Here is a 20172-nt window from a genome sequence, read left to right as displayed (position 1 = left end):
ATTCTCACGACGTTTCGACCATAACTCAAACGGTCATCATCAGGTGTGTCGGTTTGCATAAATTTATTTTTAAAACGGCACATTTATTTATTTATAAAAAAAAACGTTGGCGTCACGCGCATCGATTGGCAGTTTGTCCAGGACTAGTCCATCTATATAGATATAAATAAATGTGCCGTTTTAAAAATAAATTTATGCAAACCGACACACCTGATGATGACCGTTTGAGTTATGGTCGAAACGTCGTGAGAATTTTTTATTGTTTTATATATATATTTTGTTATTTTGTTGTTTCTCTTCAACGTGACTTTACCGAAAAAACTAAGAATATGAATTACTGCAGTCACGAAAACTTTAAATCAAAATATATGAATGTGTTGTTAAACCCGCCACCACCCGACACAGCCAACTAGCAAGAGAGACTGTCGGTGATGGGCAGGAGAAAAAAAAATGATGGTCTTGACATTGGACTTGAACAGGAGCAGGTAGTCGACAGCACGGATTTCTTGGGGGGGGGGGGGGGAAAGTGAAATGCCAGACTATGGAGAAGCACAGGAGAATGAATGATCTCGTCCTGAGCGAAGGTCGGCTGCAAGGCAGGCTTCGACAGAAAAACAAACGTACTTTTAACGACTTCATGGATTGTTGGTCTGACTTCCTGGCTCTTGTCCCGACGACGCTCGAGGGAGTGCCCAAGAAATCGTCGCGTCTGACCGAGCTATATTTAGTCCTTCAATTTAGCCTGAACAATCGGAATCGGCTCGTCCTTAAACGCTCGCACACTCGGCCGTTCATTTGTTTCGGCGTGCCGGGGTGGTGGAGGGTACCGACGACACCATGCTTGGTCAGACCATTACGTGGCCTATCCCGGAAAAATCACGCATCGCATGATGACAGTTAACGCGATGCGGGCTATGCAAGGGCGCGTATTCGCAGCAACTGCTCAGATACCGGGCAGATGGGGAAAAGCCATCTGGCCAAGAATACAATGAAAAAGTCACTTTTGGAGCAAAAAAAAAGCCAACAATGGAGTGAGATGTCAAACAATGGGCTCACTGCCTGGGGATGCATTACTCCATTAGCGATGCATATGTATACATATATTCAGGCCATCCGCAAAGGTACCATCCATTATTAAGGAAATATTGACAACAGTTTGCTGAGGTTATATGAAAGATTAATGCCGCGGGGGTATTAACCGTAGACGTACCGCCTGCTTCCCCGTGGACGTTAACGATCTCAGTGACGTCATTCGCAAGAAGAGGCCCAGGTGTGCCGAAGTCGCTACCCCACGAACCACTCACTCGGAACGTTACACGGCGATCGATGATCAAGTTTCAAGTTTATTCATTAGGTATAACCCTGCGAAACATGTGGCTCTTGACTCGGGTGCAACCGCAACAAACAAAAACATGAACACAGAACAACTTAAAATAACGTACACGCAACAGAAACATCCATGACAAACCAGCAAAATCTTTCAACAGAAAAAAACCCCACCGTATAACAAGGCTGTTTGCAAAAATCCCAATGGGATTTAAGTAAAAAAAATAACAACTAAAAGACACAACAACCAATCACCTCCCACCCGGCCAAAACTCTCACAGGAACCTCCCTGAAGAGAAACCAGTGACTACTCAGTGAGGCTCTGCCGCATGGGCAAGGAAGCAGAACCAAGCGTTTGGCCCCAAAACAAAACAAAAAATAACTAAATAAAATCCAAAACGCTTCTTTGTGTGATCTACCATTGCAGGTGGCAAAGAGGTCGGCCGAAATAATCGCAGCCGCGACGCTGGAGAACGCCTGGCGCTCCCTCGCATCTCTAGAGGCCCTCAGCGCCGCGGTGGAGACACGTGGACGTTTAGAGGTACGGGGGTCAACTTCCGTGCCACCCGCTAGAGGGATGCCACCCTAGTAGCATAACGGTCAGCAGGTCACTGGACTTGTAATCCGGGGGTCCGCCGGTTCGATCTCCCGGAGTGGCAGTTAAAACGACGGTGGACCTATCTTGCTGAATCCCCTTGCTGCTACCTCTTTCCACCCGCAGGTAGTCGATCGGCAGCCTTACCGCATGGTGGGGTAAAGTGTGGGTACTCCCACCTCTTTCCCGAGGCGTCTGGCGAGCGTGGACAAGCAGCCCAAACACGCCTAAAGAACGGTCGTCAAAAGCAGCCTCTTAGCGCAGGCCTCACAGTCAGCAGTGGCGTGAGCAAGAAATTGTAGGGATGCACCTTTATTTTTTGTTTTGTTTTAACAACAAGTGTGGGTTCATGTAAGTGCATCATCGACTGCTTTTAAAATGATAATTCTTTAAATAATGAATGGAATATATAAATATGAATATATATGGACACCCTATTCAAATTCCGCCACGTTAAGACACCACGGAAGGGTGTCGGTGTTATTGCAACGATTGATAATTGATGCATATCGTCCGTTATTACCGCCGTCATCGCGATTTCATTATCTTTGATGTTGAGTGCAAGCGGGACGATGCAGAGCGCAATTCGCAGCGCACCCCCCCCCCCACCCACCCCCCTGCCGGCAGGGCTCTCGTGACGCGGCCGTGCCTGTGACCTCTCCCTCGCCTGGCCGCCCCAACGGCCGGCGGGCCGGTCAGGTTGCACCCCCGAGGTCACGTGAAGTGTCCAACGCTCGCTGCTGCCAAGAAATCACGGGACAGAGAGCCAGGAGGTGCCGTGGATCGACTGGACTGACCGAGGTGTACTTTTGGGACCTTTTTTTTTTTGCCAGTATCAAAACGACGATGAAACAAATGCAGGCTTTACCCCCTTTCTGCCAATTAAAAACAGGAGTTTGTGTTAAGATGTTCGAACACCAAATATAAACCTTTTGCAAGGCATCATGTCTACATTAACCACACAAACATGCAAACAAATATGCTCCGATAATATACGCACTGTCTTTGAAACTGATTGGCCTACACCGGTGACTGAAATGGCTAACAGATGCACCACTGGTGAGTCCCACTGCGCCAACCGCCCAGTGCTCCGCTCGTTGTTGTGAGCATTGCTCCTCTGCCCTCCGTTGTTGCTGGAAGGCGACTGCCTCCAATTGTCCAGTAGCGTATTTCACGAGACTCCTCCACAGAGGCCAATCTTGACACTGCCGTTACCAGTCATCGGCAAGTCCACTCAGCTCCACGTCCTCTTGTACCACATCACTCCATCTCTCCTCCAGCCCGTGGCGCGCCCGTTTAGCCCCCTCTATCTGGCCGAACAGAAGCTGCTGGGGCATGCGGTGGATGGGCATGCACACGGACACACTTGCACGCGCATGGTACATACGCATCGCTGCACGCCACCACGTTTGGTTACCGCACCCCAGACTGATGCGCCAAATTAAACCTCTCCCGAGGCACCCCACAGCATTGGCACCTGATGTGGAATTTGCCTAATGAATAATAATAATAATAAGATTTAATAGAGAGTCTAAATACAGGACTGTGGAATGATGGGTACAGCAGGTTAGAGCACTGCTCTGTGAAAAGCACGTCAGTTTGCTTTCCGACCGTGGCTAATGTCAGTGGTGAGCGATATCTGAATCGGTCACGAGCACCACCCTGTCCATCCCATCCTTCACCACCAACCCGCACTGATCAGTGTGGTGAGGTACGATCAACGAAGCGAAGTGCGTGATCGACAAGGAGCGAGGAAGCATTCATTCAGCAAAGGGCTGTAAATCATTATTAGTTGTCTGCAGCAATGCCTGAAGATGCTGCACACGACGGGACAAAGATCCCCCCCCAATAGCTTTCAGACTGTTGGGGCAAGTGCTGTTTAAGGGCACCTACGAAGGCCGGCACAGCACACGATGGGATGGTATCCAGCACCACACCCGGCCACCTTTGTCTCCCTAGTGGCAATGTTTACACACCAACGCTAACGATGACTCCGTGACTCCATAACCCCAACACCAACGCTAACGATGATTCCGCCACTCCGTAACCCCCAACACCAACGCTAACGATGACTCCGTGACTCCGTCACCCCCCAACACCAACGCTAACGATGACCCCGTGACTCCGTAACCCCCAACACCAACGCTAACGATGACTCCGTGACTCCGTCACCCCCCAACACCAACGCTAACGATGACTCCGTAACCCCCAACACCAACGCTAACGATGACCCCGTGACTCCATAACCCCCAACACCAACGCTAACGATGATTCCGCCACTCCGTAACCCCCAACACCAACGCTAACGATGACTCCGTGACTCCGTCACCCCCCAACACCAACGCTAACGATGACTCCGTGACTCCGTCACCCCCCAACACCAACGCTAACGATGATTCCGCCACTCCGTAACCCCCAACACCAACGCTAACGATGATTCCGCCACTCCCTCACCCCCCAACACCAACGCTAACGATGACTCCGTGACTCCATAACCCCCAACACCAACGCTAACGATGACTCCGTGACTTCGTCACCCCCCAACACCAACGCTAACGATGACTCCGTGACTTCGTCACCCCCCAACACCAACGCTAACGATGATTCCACCACTCCCTCACCCCCCAACACCAACGCTAACGATGACTCCGTGACTCCATAACCCCCAACACCAACGCTAACGATGACTCTGCCACTCCGTAACCCCCAACACCAACGCTAACGATGACCCCGTGACTTCGTCACCCCCAACACCAACGCTAACGATGATTCCGCCACTCCGTAACCCCCAACACCAACGCTAACGATGACTCCGTGACTCCATAACCCCCAACACCAACGCTAACGATGACTCCGTGACTCCGTCACCCCCCAACACCAACGCTAACGATGACTCCGTGACTCCGTCACCCCCCAACACCAACGCTAACGATGACTCCGTGACTCCGTCACCCCCCAACACCAACGCTAGCGATGATTCCGCCACTCCGTAACCCCCAACACCAACGCTAACGATGACTCCGCCACTCCGTAACCCCCAACACCAACGCTAACGATGACTCCGTGACTCCGTCACCCCCCAACACCAACGCTAACGATGACTCCGTGACTCCGTCACCCCCCAACACCAACGCTAACGATGACTCCGTGACTCCGTCACCCCCCAACACCAACGCTAGCGATGATTCCGCCACTCCGTAACCCCCAACACCAACGCTAACGATGACTCCGCCACTCCGTAACCCCCAACACCAACGCTAACGATGACTCCGTGACTCCGTAACCCCCAACACCAACGCTAACGATGACTCCGTGACTCCGTAACCCCCAACACCAACGCTAACGATGACTCCGTGACTCCGTAACCCCCAACACCAACGCTAACGACGTCTCTGCCACTCCCGTCACCCCCCAACAACAACGCCACCAATCAATTTTGATTGGCTGCGACCGCGTGCTTTAGAGGCTTTTTTTCATCACCCGCTGGAAATCCATTCTCGCCTCCCCCTAACCATCACCAATAACAACGTCCGCCAACCCTCAATCGCTGCTGCCCGGCCTGGTCCGCCCCCCCCCCCCCCCCCCCACTGACCAAATGCCGCGAATCCACCTGCAGTGCGGGGAGAGCGTGGCGAGGGTGCAGGGTGAGCGAGCGGGGCGAGCGTGCGGGGTGAGGGTGTGGGGCGAGCGAGTGGGGTGAGCGGGGCTAGGGTGCGGGGAGAGCGAGCGGGGTGAGGGTGCGGGGCGAGCGAGCGGGGCGAGCAGAGCGTCGCGACAGATGGACAACGAGTAGTCCCCCACCAGGGGCGGAGAGAGGCAGACCCCCCACAAATCCTCATAAACGGTCCCAAACGCCTCACAAATCGCACGTAACGAGCGGGCGGCCCCCGCTTGTGACGGTGGGGGAGGGCGGAGGCGGGTGGGCGGTGGGGGGGGGGCAAAGCCCGATGCACGTGGCCTAAACGTGCGACGACGTTCGGAGGTAATAAAAAGGCGGAGATGGAATTTTGACACGTCAAAGTGTCGGCTCCATGGGCAATAAAAACGTAAAACAATGCGCGGGGCGAACCATCGTCGCTGCCGTTGTTGTTGTTTCCAGCGTTGTGCGCATCACGGCAATAAGGCATCGGGCGTTTAAACCCCACCCCAAGGGGGACGTCGCTCACCATAATTCATTTTTTTAACAACGGCAAGAAAATGCAAGAACGTTCGTCAATAACGCCCTGTCGTTGACTCCCATCGCGAGGGGGGGGGGGGGAAGTTATACGTGAGAGGAGACGTTCCGGGCAACAGGCCTGTCTTGCTCTAGGCACATTCTATGTCCTGATTTCATAGCACGGTAAGGGGCCAGTGCCTGAAACGTCTTCTCTTTGAAAAATGTTTTTAGCTTCACACACGCTGTTGTCGTTCATGCAAATTGCATCTCACGGTCACTGAGGAACCACAGGCAAATAGGGACCGTGTGTATATATAAAATGAAGATTTGCATTTAAATCGGCAAATAAATGCAAGTATATCTCTAGGTGCTGCACAAGGCAACCGTTTAAACATAACGGAACAAAAACAGAGGTACCAAAATTATAACTATATTACAACCACAACTGGGGCAGATTCAGAAGCATATCATCAGCAGCAGCAGCAGCAGCCTTGATCAATCCACTGCTGGATGACGGCCTCCCCCCAAGCCGCCACCACCCATCATGGCCCAACGGGTGTAGTCACCTACACGCCGATCTCAAATCACTCCGTCTCCTCGCTCCGTTCCGTTGGCAACGCGAGAAGGCGTCCCATCGGGCAGATAGTCCATTCTGACACGCGAGAATTCGATGGCGCATGTATCGTGACCCTGAGAATCGATTTAATCGATGAATCCATCAATAGTTAGAAACAGTCCTTGGGGGGAACTCTTGTCATCAGATTTTACCAGCAGCAGCAGACCCCCAACAATGTTGCAACACACAACAGAAATAATCTATTGAGGCTACGGGCTGTAATTCCCGTAATATTACAGTTCTTCAGAAGATGGGAAATCAAGAGGTTGCGGCGTTATAGCCTCGTCCAAACGGGATAAAGTTTGGGAAGAGCTCGCGATGCCGCAACATGGAGTGTTTGGCCTGTGCGCTTGCAGGCAGGCCCATTATTTTGGACAGAGTGAGGTGAAGCGAAGCTTGTGTTTGCGTGCCGCCTAGGGAGGGGGAGCCATGGCGCAGCGCCACAAACCCGGCGACCCGAGTTTGAATCCCGCTCACGGCCACCAACACCAGCAGCGACGACTACCTGAGGCGGTACTGGGCGTCCCCGAGCTCAGCCTCAAGCGAGCGGCCGTCGCAGTGTGCGAACGTCAGGCTCTGGAGAAGCGACGGGCAGCCGTTTGCGATGCTGGGCCGCACCAACAGACGGCGGCGCGGGGGGGGAAGAGAGGGGGCTCAGAGGGCGCCGTGACGATGCTTTCACGCGGGCCACAGGGAGGCGGGCGAGTTCCTGTCCCCTTCTCCACTGGTGCCATTTCTTCATTATCTTCCATTCTACACATACTGCATATACATATTGAAGATACCCCTCTCGGATAAGACGGATGATTAACCTGCTTTTCGCGTGGAAAAGTTCCCGCGGGTCGTGCCAACGGCGCACGTTGACTCATTCCTGCTCTGCAATGGCAGATGCGCAAATCACGGGTGGAGCAGTCGTACCGTGGCCGGTGCACTGAGCTATGAACCCGGTGACCCGGGGGGGAACGTGTTCAAATAATTATAATAATAACGATGATGATGATGATGATGAGTATAATTAATACAGTCTAGCTGCAGGAGTGTGGAGAAGTGGCGAATAAGTGGTTGGCGCACTGCGCTGCAGAACCTGGAGAACCCGAGTTTGATTCCGGGCCACGGCTAAGATCAGCGGCGAGTGTTACCCGAGCAAGTCCTTTATGACAGCCATCGCGGCTCTGCCATTCACCCAAACCGGCGCTGGGCCGGCACGGTTAAGTGCGGTCAACCAAACACCATGACCAACGTAGCATGAGAGGGCCTTCATCCAGCAGGTATAGCGCTAAAGGGCTGCACGTTATTATGATTATATTACTTTATAATAATCTGTAAATGGGCCTCGGAATGGCAAAATAAAATATTACCCGGGGGACAGGGTGAAACACGAGAGAGGGGTGACAAAGACGAGAGCTGGAAAAAATTAAATAAAACAGCACAATGAATGCAACGTACAGAAGTGATGGCATTCATAGGGAAGAGCTGTGAGTCGTGATGCCACAAGGCCCTGGGGTTTTCCCGGTGTTTTTTCCTGGATTTTTCTGTTGCGCGGAGTCACATTATGATGTTCTTTGTTCCTGTTTTTGTTTTGTTGCAGTTGCACCCGAGTCAAGAGCCGCATGGCTCACCGGGCTATACCTAATGAATGAAACTGACACGGGACCGGCTAAGCAGTCCCCCCTTCTCCAGATAAAAAAATTCACTCACCCCACCCCCCATGTAATTTAAGGCAAAAGCTGTGTGGGTGCATCTCATAACCTGGTAGGTGCGCGTGTCCGAGATGCGACCTCTATAACTTTGTTTACACAGGAGGGGGTCTGATAATCCGGTGCAATACGGAAGAGGAGTAACTGCATGCCGCCGAATTCGAACGCGCGTGCGGATGTTACGATCGGAGCGACGTCGTTTTTCGTTGTTGTCTGCATGAAGAGTCGATCAAAAGCGACGCGCGAACGAGACAACAGCCGTGAAAAAACGTCCACAATTTCTATCAACTCAGCTGGGTGCGACGAGTGCACTGGCCAGGGCGCGCGATGGCTTTCGTCCGCATCATCCACAAGCGTAGCAGCAACCTCGAAGTGCACGGCCCTCCAAAACAGAGCAGCCAGGAAAGGCTGCCCTCTACGAGCCCCCGGTATCCATTCCAGCCCCACGCCTTCCAGATCATCGGCTTGCCTTGCCCACTAAATCTGGCGGAGCATCGAGCGCTGTCCGCCGGCCACTTTGGCGAGACAAAAAGAGTCCCGGGCAAGCCGCTGGACGGGGGGTGGGGGGGGGATTAGCCGGCCAGGGTTTTTTTACGTGTTGTTCTTTTTACCCAGATTCATAAACGAGGCTCTCCCCCGTATTCCCGTGGACATTTGTGTCACCGGGCGTGGAAATGTGGAAATGGAGGCACAGGTGAGCACGGGGGCGTGTGCTCTGTGCTCCCCCCCAGAGGTCACGGTCTCCACTCTTGATTTGCCACGCTCACAATAAGCGTTCGTTTGGTGCGCAATCATCAATTGTGAGAAGCAGCGGGGTGGGCAGCCACTGTGGGCGTTCATGACGGTCTGGACACCCTGAAAAAAATGTGCAGATGTGGCACCCACGAGATTTTGCAAAGCGTGGTCAGCGTGCACACACACACACAGGGTCAACATCCACACTAACAAAGTCAGCGCGCACACAACAACAACATCCGCCATTCACCACTAAGTGGCAGTGACATTACCACAGATCATGTGCCAGGCTGTGTGCACGTTGAAGCCGCGTGAAGTGTTGAAGGCTCAATGGCAGGAGGTCATGGGACAGACCCATATGCCATGGGTTGACTGACTAAGAGGACTGGCAGATGCATCACACATTTAAACACAAAAAAACACATTCAGACAGCTGCAATGAACACACATTCACAGTGAGATAGCATTAGCAATACCGGGTCACTGAAGATCTGTATCCTCAACAAAAACCACCAGGGACCAATCACAGGCGGGGTGTCCCGTCATATACGTAGCATGTCATCTATGCGTGTAAATTGCGCAGAAACTAGAGGCTCAAAATGCACCACAAAGGCAAACATGGAAATAGATTAGATTTTTGTTAATATTTTAAACAAATCGTGATAGTGGATCGTGACAATTTGTCGAATCTCAACAAGGGGGTAGCGAAGCATTCACAATCTAATTTTTTAATGTACGAGACGTTGAAATGCTGCCTTCCCGCACCAGAAGGGACTCGCTGGCACGGCGGTGACTCGCCGCGCCGGCGGTGACTCGCCGCGCCGGCGGTGACTCGCCGCGCCGGCGGTGACTCGCCGCGCCGGCGGTGACTCGCCGCGCCGGCGGTGACTCGCCGCGCCGGCGGTGACTCGCCGCGCCGGCGGTGACTCGCCGCGCCGGCGGTGACTCGCCGCGCCGGCAGTGACTCGCCGCGCCTCAGTCCCGACAACGTCCCAAAGGCAGCGGCGAGCAGCGCGTCTCCGCGTGCCGCGTGGCGGAGGATGGTGGCTCCAGTTTGCGCCAAGTGTACGCGAGGACACGAACGCGCGCAGGAGAAAGAAGGGAAAAAAAGGCTGCTCCGTCGCCGCAAGGAGCCATAAAATATTAACAGTCGGCGGCTGTCTGTTTTGACGTGCCCTTGCGCGAGCATTCTCCGGGAGCTTCCAGTTAAACTATCCATTATTTAACACCCCCACGCCGTTTTCCTTTTCGTATTTTTGCACGCGTGACCCGCCGAGCACCATGTAAGCTGTTTATCAAAATTTCGTTCTTTTTGGGGTTTTTTCCTTGCCCAAAACCCACTCCGACGCAGAACAAAAATGATACGTGATTTAAACTTCGCCTTCAACCCTCATTCTCTTCAAGATTCCTTCGTAGGCTCGACCTCTGCCTACCTAAATCCCTCTCATCTCCCTCCACCGCCCCCCTCCACCGCCCCCCTCCACCTCTGCCTTTGACACTCCATCAACCAAGGCGTCCTGTCTAAGACTCCACTCAACCTCTCGGTGGGAGTCCACTCCATCCCTCCGACTACCCCAGGTAGAATGACCCTCCCACTAGGCCATCTGCTCCGTCAACTCCTTGTCCCTTGCCAAGTCCAAGGTCAAAATCGTCTCCCTATCCTCCGCCCATTCGCTCCCTATTTGGCTTTTGTTTAGTTTTCACCCCGCAGTGTGAACCGGGTTCGATTGGCGAACCCCCCGCATTTGGTGCGGTGTACGTGGAACGGTGTGTAACCCGAGTTCGATTCCTGCCCACGGCCAATATCGGCGGCGAATATGTGAACCAGGGTCTCGGCATTCCCTTGGTCGACTCAGCCTCAAATGAGTACTTGGTGCAGTGTGTAAACATCTGCACTGGGGAGACAAAGGTGGCCGGGCGTGGTGTAGGCCAACTGACTCCCCTCGTGTGCTGTCCCAGCCATCACAGGTGCTCGCAAACAGCACTTGCCCCAAGAGCTTGTTAAAGGCCACACGTGGGATCTTTGTCTTTATAGGCACTCCTGCCTCTTCAAAATATACACCGATCCACACCTCCATTTCGCCCAGACGATCAACACACCCCGCTGTTTCGTGCGGCGCCTTGATGGCATCCAGACACGCCGGGACGCCAGTTCAAGTTTTGTCGCCGAAGACGCAGCCTCTCTTTGCGAACGTGCGATTCTAACGCCGCCTAGCGCACATTTCCATTCGGCCCGTCGAATCGCTCCAGAGCACCGCTGCGAGCGAGACGAAAGCCCTCGAATTTGCTTCTCGATGGCGACAGAAAAAGCGTTCAATTCCGCCGCGTTTTATGGCGGCCGTCGGCGACCGGTGCATGCGGTATTATTGTCCATCTGCAAGCGGCAACGAGAACAAACGCACGGCGGCCGAAAAGGTGGGGAGAGGATGGGGGAGAAAGGAAAAAAAAACACAACACATCGCTAATGTCTGGATTCAGTTTCTCTGTGGCAAGGGATCGATTTCAGACATGCCGAGTAGCGTTTCTGCGTCACGCGCATGGCGAAAAGCGGTCAGTCTCGGGGTTCACGCTGTTGATTGAATCACGGGGTTGGGAATTCCGAGTATTTGGGACAAAATATTTCCAATGTGTCACACGCTTCACAATGTCTTCATTCTTAGCCGAAGCCTGATGTTCTCGGTGAATGGGAATCGAAGTCAGGGGGCAGTGATCGTAGTGCAGTGCACAAACCCACTGCACAATCGCTTACCCGGACACACACACACACACAACAGTCCACGTACTGTGTAGTATTTAACAGATTGCTGGGGCGGGTGCGGTTAGCGAGTGCCTTTGAAGGCCGGCACGGCAAACGGTGGGGTGGTGTCACCAAACATGACGCCCGGCCACAATTTGTCTCCCCCTGTGGCGATGTTTACGCACCGCACCAGAAATTCAACCTAGGGGAGGCCCAGGACGAGTATAAATAGTCACCACTATTGTTGGTCGTGAGCGGGAATTGAACTCGGGACCGCGGGGAGCGCAGGGAACGCTGAACGGTGCGCTAACCGTGGCGCCGCCATGAAGGTGAAGTTCCCCCGCGTAGCCTTAACAGGCCGTTGGGGCAAGTGCGGTTAGCGAGCAGCACCGATGACGGCCAGCACAGTGGCACACGAGGGGGGGTGGTGGTTGGCCACGCGCAATGCAAATAAACCAACGCAACGGTTCTAGCCAAGAGCTTCCCCCCTCCCCCCCCCCCCCTAAGAAAATGTTAAAACAACAACAACAACAAAACACTGACCGTCGGTGTGAACCTACTCATTTTCAACGAGCCATGCCATTTCCTTTCATTTCCCTTTGACCCCCAGAACGTGGCCAGGTGTTGAGCACCACCGCAGGTGCTGCTGCAGGCTCCGCCGCTAATGAACGGCGGCGTGCACTCAAGCGCATCCCCCTTACGGTGCCCGCGAGCGAGCGAGTGCCCTTTTCCCGCGCCATTAATCCGGTTTGAAATACACACTCCGTTTATTTGTTTTGCGCCCGTTACGAGATGAATTACACCTGCGTGTCTACGGCGAATTAAATGTATATATTTGTTGTTGTTGTTGTTGTTAAAGTAAAGGTGCGGGCCCTGCAATTGCTTGCTCGCGACACTGCCGGGCAGAAGTGGCATCCGCTGGAGGGAGCTCTAGAGAGCCCTCTTGTAAGACGGCACAATTATTCTGGCCCACTCTTCAAGGCTAGCCAGACCGTCTTGGCAAAGGTGGGAGTACCCCACACTTTAACTCACCATAGGAAACCCACCGATTGACGAGCTGTGTGTGGTGTTTTCACGATTGAGTTTGGGGGGGGGGGGGGGGGGTGTGAGGTCACATTAATGATCAAGCCAAATATTTGGCGTTTCACGCAAACGGGAGCAATATACCTGGGTGACTGGAAATCTGTGAAAAAGGCCTTCCTATCTCATCGGATTCACTCCAGTATAAATACATCCCCATTGGGGGGTCCCTCAGCCCTTGGTGAAGCATCCACGTTTCCTTGGCAGGTTACGGGCGTCCCCAGACAACACCCACGGGGGATACTTTTTGACAAGGGCAATGATAACCGCATCGATCCAGACCGGCGGTCAAGCTGCAACCCCGAGTTGAGTCTTCTGATTGTCGGTCACAAGCTCCGACCGCTCGGTCGGACTGACAGCCGAATTGATTGATCGGCTGCTTGAAATGATGAGCCATTCTCGAGCACGAAAAAGCGCACACAGGGAGAGAGCCAGGGCTTTCCTTTCTGTGCCTGTCGCCGCGTTTTGAATCATATATATTTTGCTTGATCAAGTTTTGTAAAATTGAGCACAGCTTGCAAAATCAAGAGGACACGTGAAATATATATATTTATACAAGTCAATTTATAAATCATCATTATTACGTCAAACACATCCATTCATTCAAATGCAATAACAATGCCGTTGCAAAAGTGGGAGACCAGATTTGACCGTCAACCGGACCCAATTTCAATGCAGTATATTTCTCGATGGCAACATGTTACAATTACACAAAAAGTTACAAACGGTTTAATGAGTTATGAAGTTTCACTAACCATTTTATAAATGCTCTATGTGCCCTCCACCTGCTGTATGGGCGACCTATCCAATGTTGAGGCAGTGTTGTTTTGAGAATGACTGAGGCTAGGGGCTGTTTGTGCGCTGGGAGAGGCATCTAGCAGTAATCATTTGTAACTCTATGCCCCACCCTTCCAAGTGGTAAGAGTTTCATTCATGAGTGGTTCGTGGTTGCAGAGATATAGCGATTTCAAATCGGGTCCATCTTTTTGAAACACCCTATATTGTTCGGTCAGTGAAAGGTCTAGCAAAACTGAGCGGTGGTACACCGTGGATAAATTTCGGCATGCCACCAGAACTGGAACAAATCAGTTGCTGCCACTCGAACACGAACGCCAAAAATCCTCCGCCCCATTTCAGCGCCCCCCCCCCCGTTGGTGTCGCAGTCAAAGCCAGACAAAAAGTGGCAGCCAATCAGCAGCGGCCTGACCCGGTGAGCGCGGGGCTCGGGAGGGCTCGGAGTCACTCACCTCCAGTGCGAGCGCGCCTCCCTCCGTGCTTCTCCTCGACCGTGGCCCCTCATCTCAGCCGCCCTCACTCCATCCGTGCCCTCTGTCGACGAGAGAGAGAGAGAGAGAGGGGTCTCCGTATACGATCGCACACACGAACCCACCCGGGGGGGGGGGGGAGGTGGACAGGGCCGAGGTGACAATTCCCCGATTGTGCCAGCCAATAGCCGCTGCGAGGACGACCGGAGTTCGCGTGGCAGTCTTTGCTACTTGATGAGATCAGCAAGGTATTGTGGTTCATTTGCGGCAAGCACTTCGCGTGTGATGAGTGCGACCTTGTAACGTATTCGTTCGGCAACCGAATGTCCAGTGCACTGGCTTAAGAATGCTTAGGCAACTCAAGACAGCTTACATCACACCAGATCTCAACTATTCCGATTCCCTGCCATTGGCAGCCTTCCCTGTGCGATGTATAGATTTACATGGACACCTATAGACTCTCAGAGTTTACAGCATTTTGCTGCTATAAATTGCCACGCAATAAGCCACTATCGTTGAGCTATCATTTGTGGCCAGGTCGCTTCTGAAAAAAAAGCTATGTAGCTCAGTGGGTATTTCCTCGTAAAATAAAAAAAAATAGTTTATAGTTTAATAGTTTATAGAGTGACTCGCACAGAGACCCATAAACTCGCACAGAGACCCACAAGACTGATGCAGAGACGCAGAGAGGGAGAGGATCAAATTTTTCAATCAAGTTTTTTGGGCACTTCGATCAAAGGAAACTTCACATCACATCTCATGTCAACCATGCCGTAGTCTAGCCAAGAGGGGCCACCCCCAGTGGAAGCTGTCTCTGTGGTGGCACACATTGCTTCGTACATTCAATATTTCACGACGCCTTCGATAACCACGTTCGCCACCTCGGCAAGTTGCCTCAGCCATAAAAATGTCCCTGACAGTAGCCGCTCAAAATAAGCACACCTTATGTAAGCATGGTTCTCATATAAGCAACACGTGCTTGCATTACAATGGTGGGGGGGGAAGGCGAAGGGCAGCTTCTGATAGAAGCACACTAGTTTGTATGTCAGCACGGCTGGGCCTTGCTCTCAAGGGGGTCTGTGCTTATATCCAGCGTTGACTTTTATTCCAGGAGGATCTTGCATTGCTTGTAGGGGGGTGGGGGACAGGAGTATTGGAAGAAAACCCACGCACATAGAGGCATAACACTCAAAGCTCCACACAGATGGATTCAAGAATCCTCTGGCCACCTCGCGGTTCACGGTTTATGATACGTGGTGTCCCCGCAGGTGGTGCATGCTCCAAGCCCCGGCCAGGCTGAAAATCTGCTTAGCTTCCGTGATCTGATGAGATTGAGGGCATCCTGGGTGCACAGGTCATCGGCAGGCTCAGTTTATTTATACACATTAAATATTAACGAAGGCAGATGTTTATTTATCCAGGGGAAAGGAAAAAAAACCTCACTGGATGCCAAGGCTCAGTGCAGCACTCCCTGCTAGTGCTTCAGATTGGTTTTCCAATTCCTTAATGATTGTGTGCGGTGTGTGTGGGGAGCGGTTGTGTAGTGGTTAGCGCGCTGCGCTACGAACCCGGAGACCCAGTTTCGATTCACGCTCACGGCCAACACCAGTTACGATTATCTGAACTGGTCCTGGGCGTCCCCTAATTCTACTCAGCCTTAATTGAGTACCTGTTGCGGTGTGTAAACATCGCCACTGGGGAGACAAAGGTGGTCGAGTGTGGTGCTGGCCACCCACCCCCTGGTGTACCGTACAGGCCTTCATAGGTGCTCGCTAACAGCACTTGCCCCTACAGTCTGTTAAGGCTATATGGGGGATCTTTTTACTTTGGACAGCGGAAAGCGTAGTGGTTAGCGCGCTGCACTATGCACCCAGGGACCCGAGTTTGATTCCCACTCACGGCCAACAACCAGTGACGATTATCTGAATTTGCCCTGGGCCTACCCTAGGTCGACTCAGCCTCAAATGAATACCTGGCGCTATGTGTGTAAAAAAAAAAACATTGCCACTGGGGAGACAAAGGCGGCCGGGCGCGGCGCTGGCCACCCATCCCCCTCGTGCGTTGCGCCACCAACGCTAGGCGCTCCTCGCTACTGACAGCACGTGCACCCAACAGTCTGTCCGCGATATACGGGGGATCGTTGCGGGGGCGCGTGGGGGCGTGTCTTCGTCTCCTTTGTCCAGAGAGGACTCCACAGGTGGAGGCGTATGACGCGCTCATAACGAGGCCTTTTCACAGCACAAGTGTGTACTTCAGCCTAGCACAACAATATTATGTTAAAGTCACTGTATCGCGTGGACTATCGAGATGATTGCAACGCATTTCACACGAGTGGAGCATTTTGCACCAGGTGCCTTCATTTGGGATTGATGCGATTTAAATTGCTTGCACAGGTGAAGGGTACGTCGCAACTTTCCGCTGCAAGGGTTTTTTTTTTTACTGAAAAATTAAGAGATGATAACTAAAATTTCAAAGAGATTGCATGTGAATGTTGTTTGAATAGATTCTTCTGTGATAAATGTTCTCAATTTTATCCACGTTGTGATGTCAATTACCGTGCCACGGGACATTCAGATCTCTCACACAGCAGAGCAAAAGCCCTTGTGTGTCATAGAGAACAGCCCACGGAAAGTGGATATCACAGAGCTACCTCCGAGACCCCTTCAACTGACCTGGTGCACACTGACATTTGTTTCGTGTGATCATTGGTGACCGGGCTAAAATAATCAACTCGACGCTCTGTCCTCTAAGCCTCCTTGGCTACCTCTAGCAGTATTTTACACGCTTTAATTTAACTCTGTCTGTTGTTGTTGTTGTCATTGTTGTCGTTGTTGTTGTTGTATCCTCAAATCTTGTAACTCAATTTTTACCCACTTCCCAATGTGGTATCGACTGTAAACTTGGTATACTTATGTCATACTGATGTCAATACTATATTCTATCATAAAAAATATATATTTTTAAACATTATTTTTTATATGTTATGTTTCGGCTTGGGTCTAATTGTCCACGCTCAACTCACGTTGGCTGTAATTGCCCACAGTCCCTTACGTTGTGGCCAAGCTTCGGGGCCACTTCCTGGAGTCGTGGAGTTCATCCATTACTCGTAGATTTCATAAATGCATGTTTTTTTTTTAAGTTTTTTCAATATTACTTATTTCTTCAATGGAGACCTCGGATACAGAGTAAGATACCCTGCATGGTGATTAACAGCCTGAAGGGGCAAGTGCAGTTAGCGAGCACCTATGAAGGTCAGCACGGCACGTTAGGTGGGTGGCGAAACCCACATCTAGCCACCTTTGTCTTCCCAGTGCTGATGTTTACACACTGCACCTCATTTAAAGCTGGGTTGACCTAGGGGAGGGCCAGGACCACTGTTATTGGTCGTGAGCGGGAATCGAACTCGGGTCAGCGGGTTCGTAACGCAGCGCGCGCTAACCTGCAATGCTTGGAAGAAAAATTAAACCTTCAACAGTTAACAACAGTGTAAGCATCTTAATCATAACTGACATGAATGAGACGCACGGTATATGCTAAGGTGTGGTATACAGTTCGAAAGCACTTCACATTCATCATGACCAAGCAAATGAGACCAGTTGCCCCAGTAACGGCTCATCAGGAAGGAATAGATTCTCAACACAAGGGAGATGCAATGTTACAAGATTATTCCAATCAAGCTTACAAATCACACACATAGCGCCTTCGCGACCGGCTCTACGAACGGCGCAAACGGCAAATGTACTTCATTTGGTCGGGGTGTCACGGAAAAATAAAATAAGATCAACTTACAAAAAAAAGCAACGTTAAGGAATTAATTTCGTTGCGTTATGACGTATTGGAGTTATTGAGGGAACGTCACAATTTTTTTTTTATATATCGTAAATCATTTCACATATTTCTGCCACTGCAGTTCAACCTACTACGCCTAACAGCATCTGCACAGGATGGCAACATGAGAAGCAGGGTGGCTCCGTTGACAGTTTGCCTCGGCAGACATCGACAAACAGCAGCATCATCCGAAACAAATCACAAGACAAAAGATCCCCCAGGCAGCCTTCAACAGACTGTTGGGGCGAGTGCTGTTAGCGAGCACCTATTAAGGCCGACGCGGCACACGAGGGTGCGGCTGGCCAGCACCACGCCCAGCCACCTTTTTCTCCCCACTGCTGTTGTTTGACGCAACGTACCAGGGACTCATTTAAGGCTGAGTCGACCTAGGCAAGGTCAATGAACACGACCGCTCCCCACAACACAACAACAACAACCGCCGTCGCCAATAAGTGGCGTTGACGTCACCGCGGCGTTTGTGCCATGCTAGGTGCACTTTGAAAGCCGTGTGGCAGGTCACGGCATAGACCCAGGCGCCGTGGGTTGACCGACCGAGGCGACACAAAGCACACAAGGGGCACCCACGGGCACAGGGCCGTGACGCGAGTCATTTCCCCCCCGTAGACGCCACGTCAGCCCACAGATCTCGTTTCATCCTTCAGATATTTGCCTGGCTGCGTGGCCATTTGCAAGCGGACACTTTCGCAAGGACCGACCGTCGTAAACCGCGGTGCCGGTAAACTAAAAGGGATGCAAACGCATCCGGCCCCGCCATCCTCTCACTTCTCGATTCGTATCCCTGTCGGAGTGCTCCTTGTGTTCTCGAGCCCGCCGGCCACCTGTGTGACGGGAGTTACAGGCCATCCTGGTGCTTTCACAGGCGTCCCACAGCCACTCGGAGGCTGTCATCCTTCCCCCCCCTCCCCTTACCCCCCCTCCTCCAAAGCACGCGATGACGGTACATTGCCCTAAACGTCGCCTAGTATCTACATTCGTTGCATGTGAGGTCACGCAGTGTCACTAACGCGACGTGTCGAGTTTGCTTGTTTGCACCACTGCCAACGCAGCAGCAGCAGCAGCACCACCAACATGCAACGTTGCATATTCTTGGTTCTTTCGGTAAAGTCACGTAGAAGGGAAACAATAAAATAATTTAAAAATAATAATTTGCATCGTTTTATATTTTTATTATTTTATTGTTTCCCTTCTACGTGACTTTACCGAGAGAACCAAGAATATGAATCCCTGCAGTCACGAAAGCTTTAAATCTAAAATTAAATGCAACGTTCCGTTCTCGATAGCGTTGACTTTGGCGAATGCGACGCGACGCGGCTTAGCCACGCCGTTAGCGAACCGTTGCTCACGACGAGTGCCGTTTATGACGAGAGGGAGCTTTCAGGAACGCGTTTCACCTGTGACGATTTTAAACCTCCACGCAGCGGTCGCTTTACGTCAGCGACCCCCGCGAGTAATGACGACACACGCGCGCGCTGACAAATATCCCATCGTCGTTCATTTGTCCTTCCCGTGAATACCGTACACGCGTAGCTGCGTGCGGACCACATTCTAATTTCGCCTTCGACCAGGTGACCCCCCCCCCCGCCCCCCGTACACAAGTTCAAACGTGCACGTAGTTTTTTTTTGTCATAAAAATTTGGTATTGTCGTAAAAACCTGATCTCGTGAACACAGCGAACTTGACCCCCCCCCCCCCCCAGCAGGGGTCCGCAGGTGGTGCCTTTTAAGGAGCTAACGCCTGTATTTTTATAAATCCATTCAAAGCGATCCAATTAACATAGAAAGAATGAGCTTCTGTAATGATTTTATAGGTACGTAAAAAGAAATCGTTAAGAAAAAATTCTCACCATTTGCCAACAACATCTCAGTCAGCTCAACTTGTTAGCAGGTAAAAATTAGCCGTGAACATTTTTGCAGAGAGTAAGCGTAATAACAAAACTGTATTTTGTATTTTGTAGGTGAAGGGTCCTATTTTTTTGGCCAATTATTTTATTTTTTAGCACAGGCACCTACAAATATTTGGTCCCGTCCACAGAGAAGGACCGACAAAGGTCTCTCGCGACAACCGCACGGGGAAACATTTTTTTTACAGGCGTAAAATTGCGTCTTCGCCCACACTA

The 20172-nt window shown here is 51.7% G+C and overlaps 1 protein-coding gene across 5 annotated transcripts in view; it reads right to left on the bottom strand.

Annotated features, from left to right (window-relative positions):
* Positions 1-20172, bottom strand: part of LOC116951005 (uncharacterized) — a 376180-nt gene that overhangs the window by 281520 nt on the left and 74488 nt on the right. For all 5 annotated transcript variants that reach the window (XM_076073279.1, XM_076073278.1, XM_076073280.1 and 2 more), the window contains exon 5: positions 14190-14271. In XM_076073279.1, the coding sequence (XP_075929394.1) occupies positions 14190-14271 (82 nt within the window). The remainder of the gene's footprint in view (positions 1-14189; positions 14272-20172) is intronic.

This window comes from Petromyzon marinus, chromosome 41 (assembly GCF_048934315.1).
Source record: "Petromyzon marinus isolate PM22_M1 ecotype Great Lakes invasive population chromosome 41, UKy_Petmar_22M1.pri1.0, whole genome shotgun sequence".
NCBI lineage: Eukaryota > Metazoa > Chordata > Hyperoartia > Petromyzontiformes > Petromyzontidae > Petromyzon > Petromyzon marinus.
This window is presented reverse-complemented; position numbering and strand designations above follow the sequence as displayed.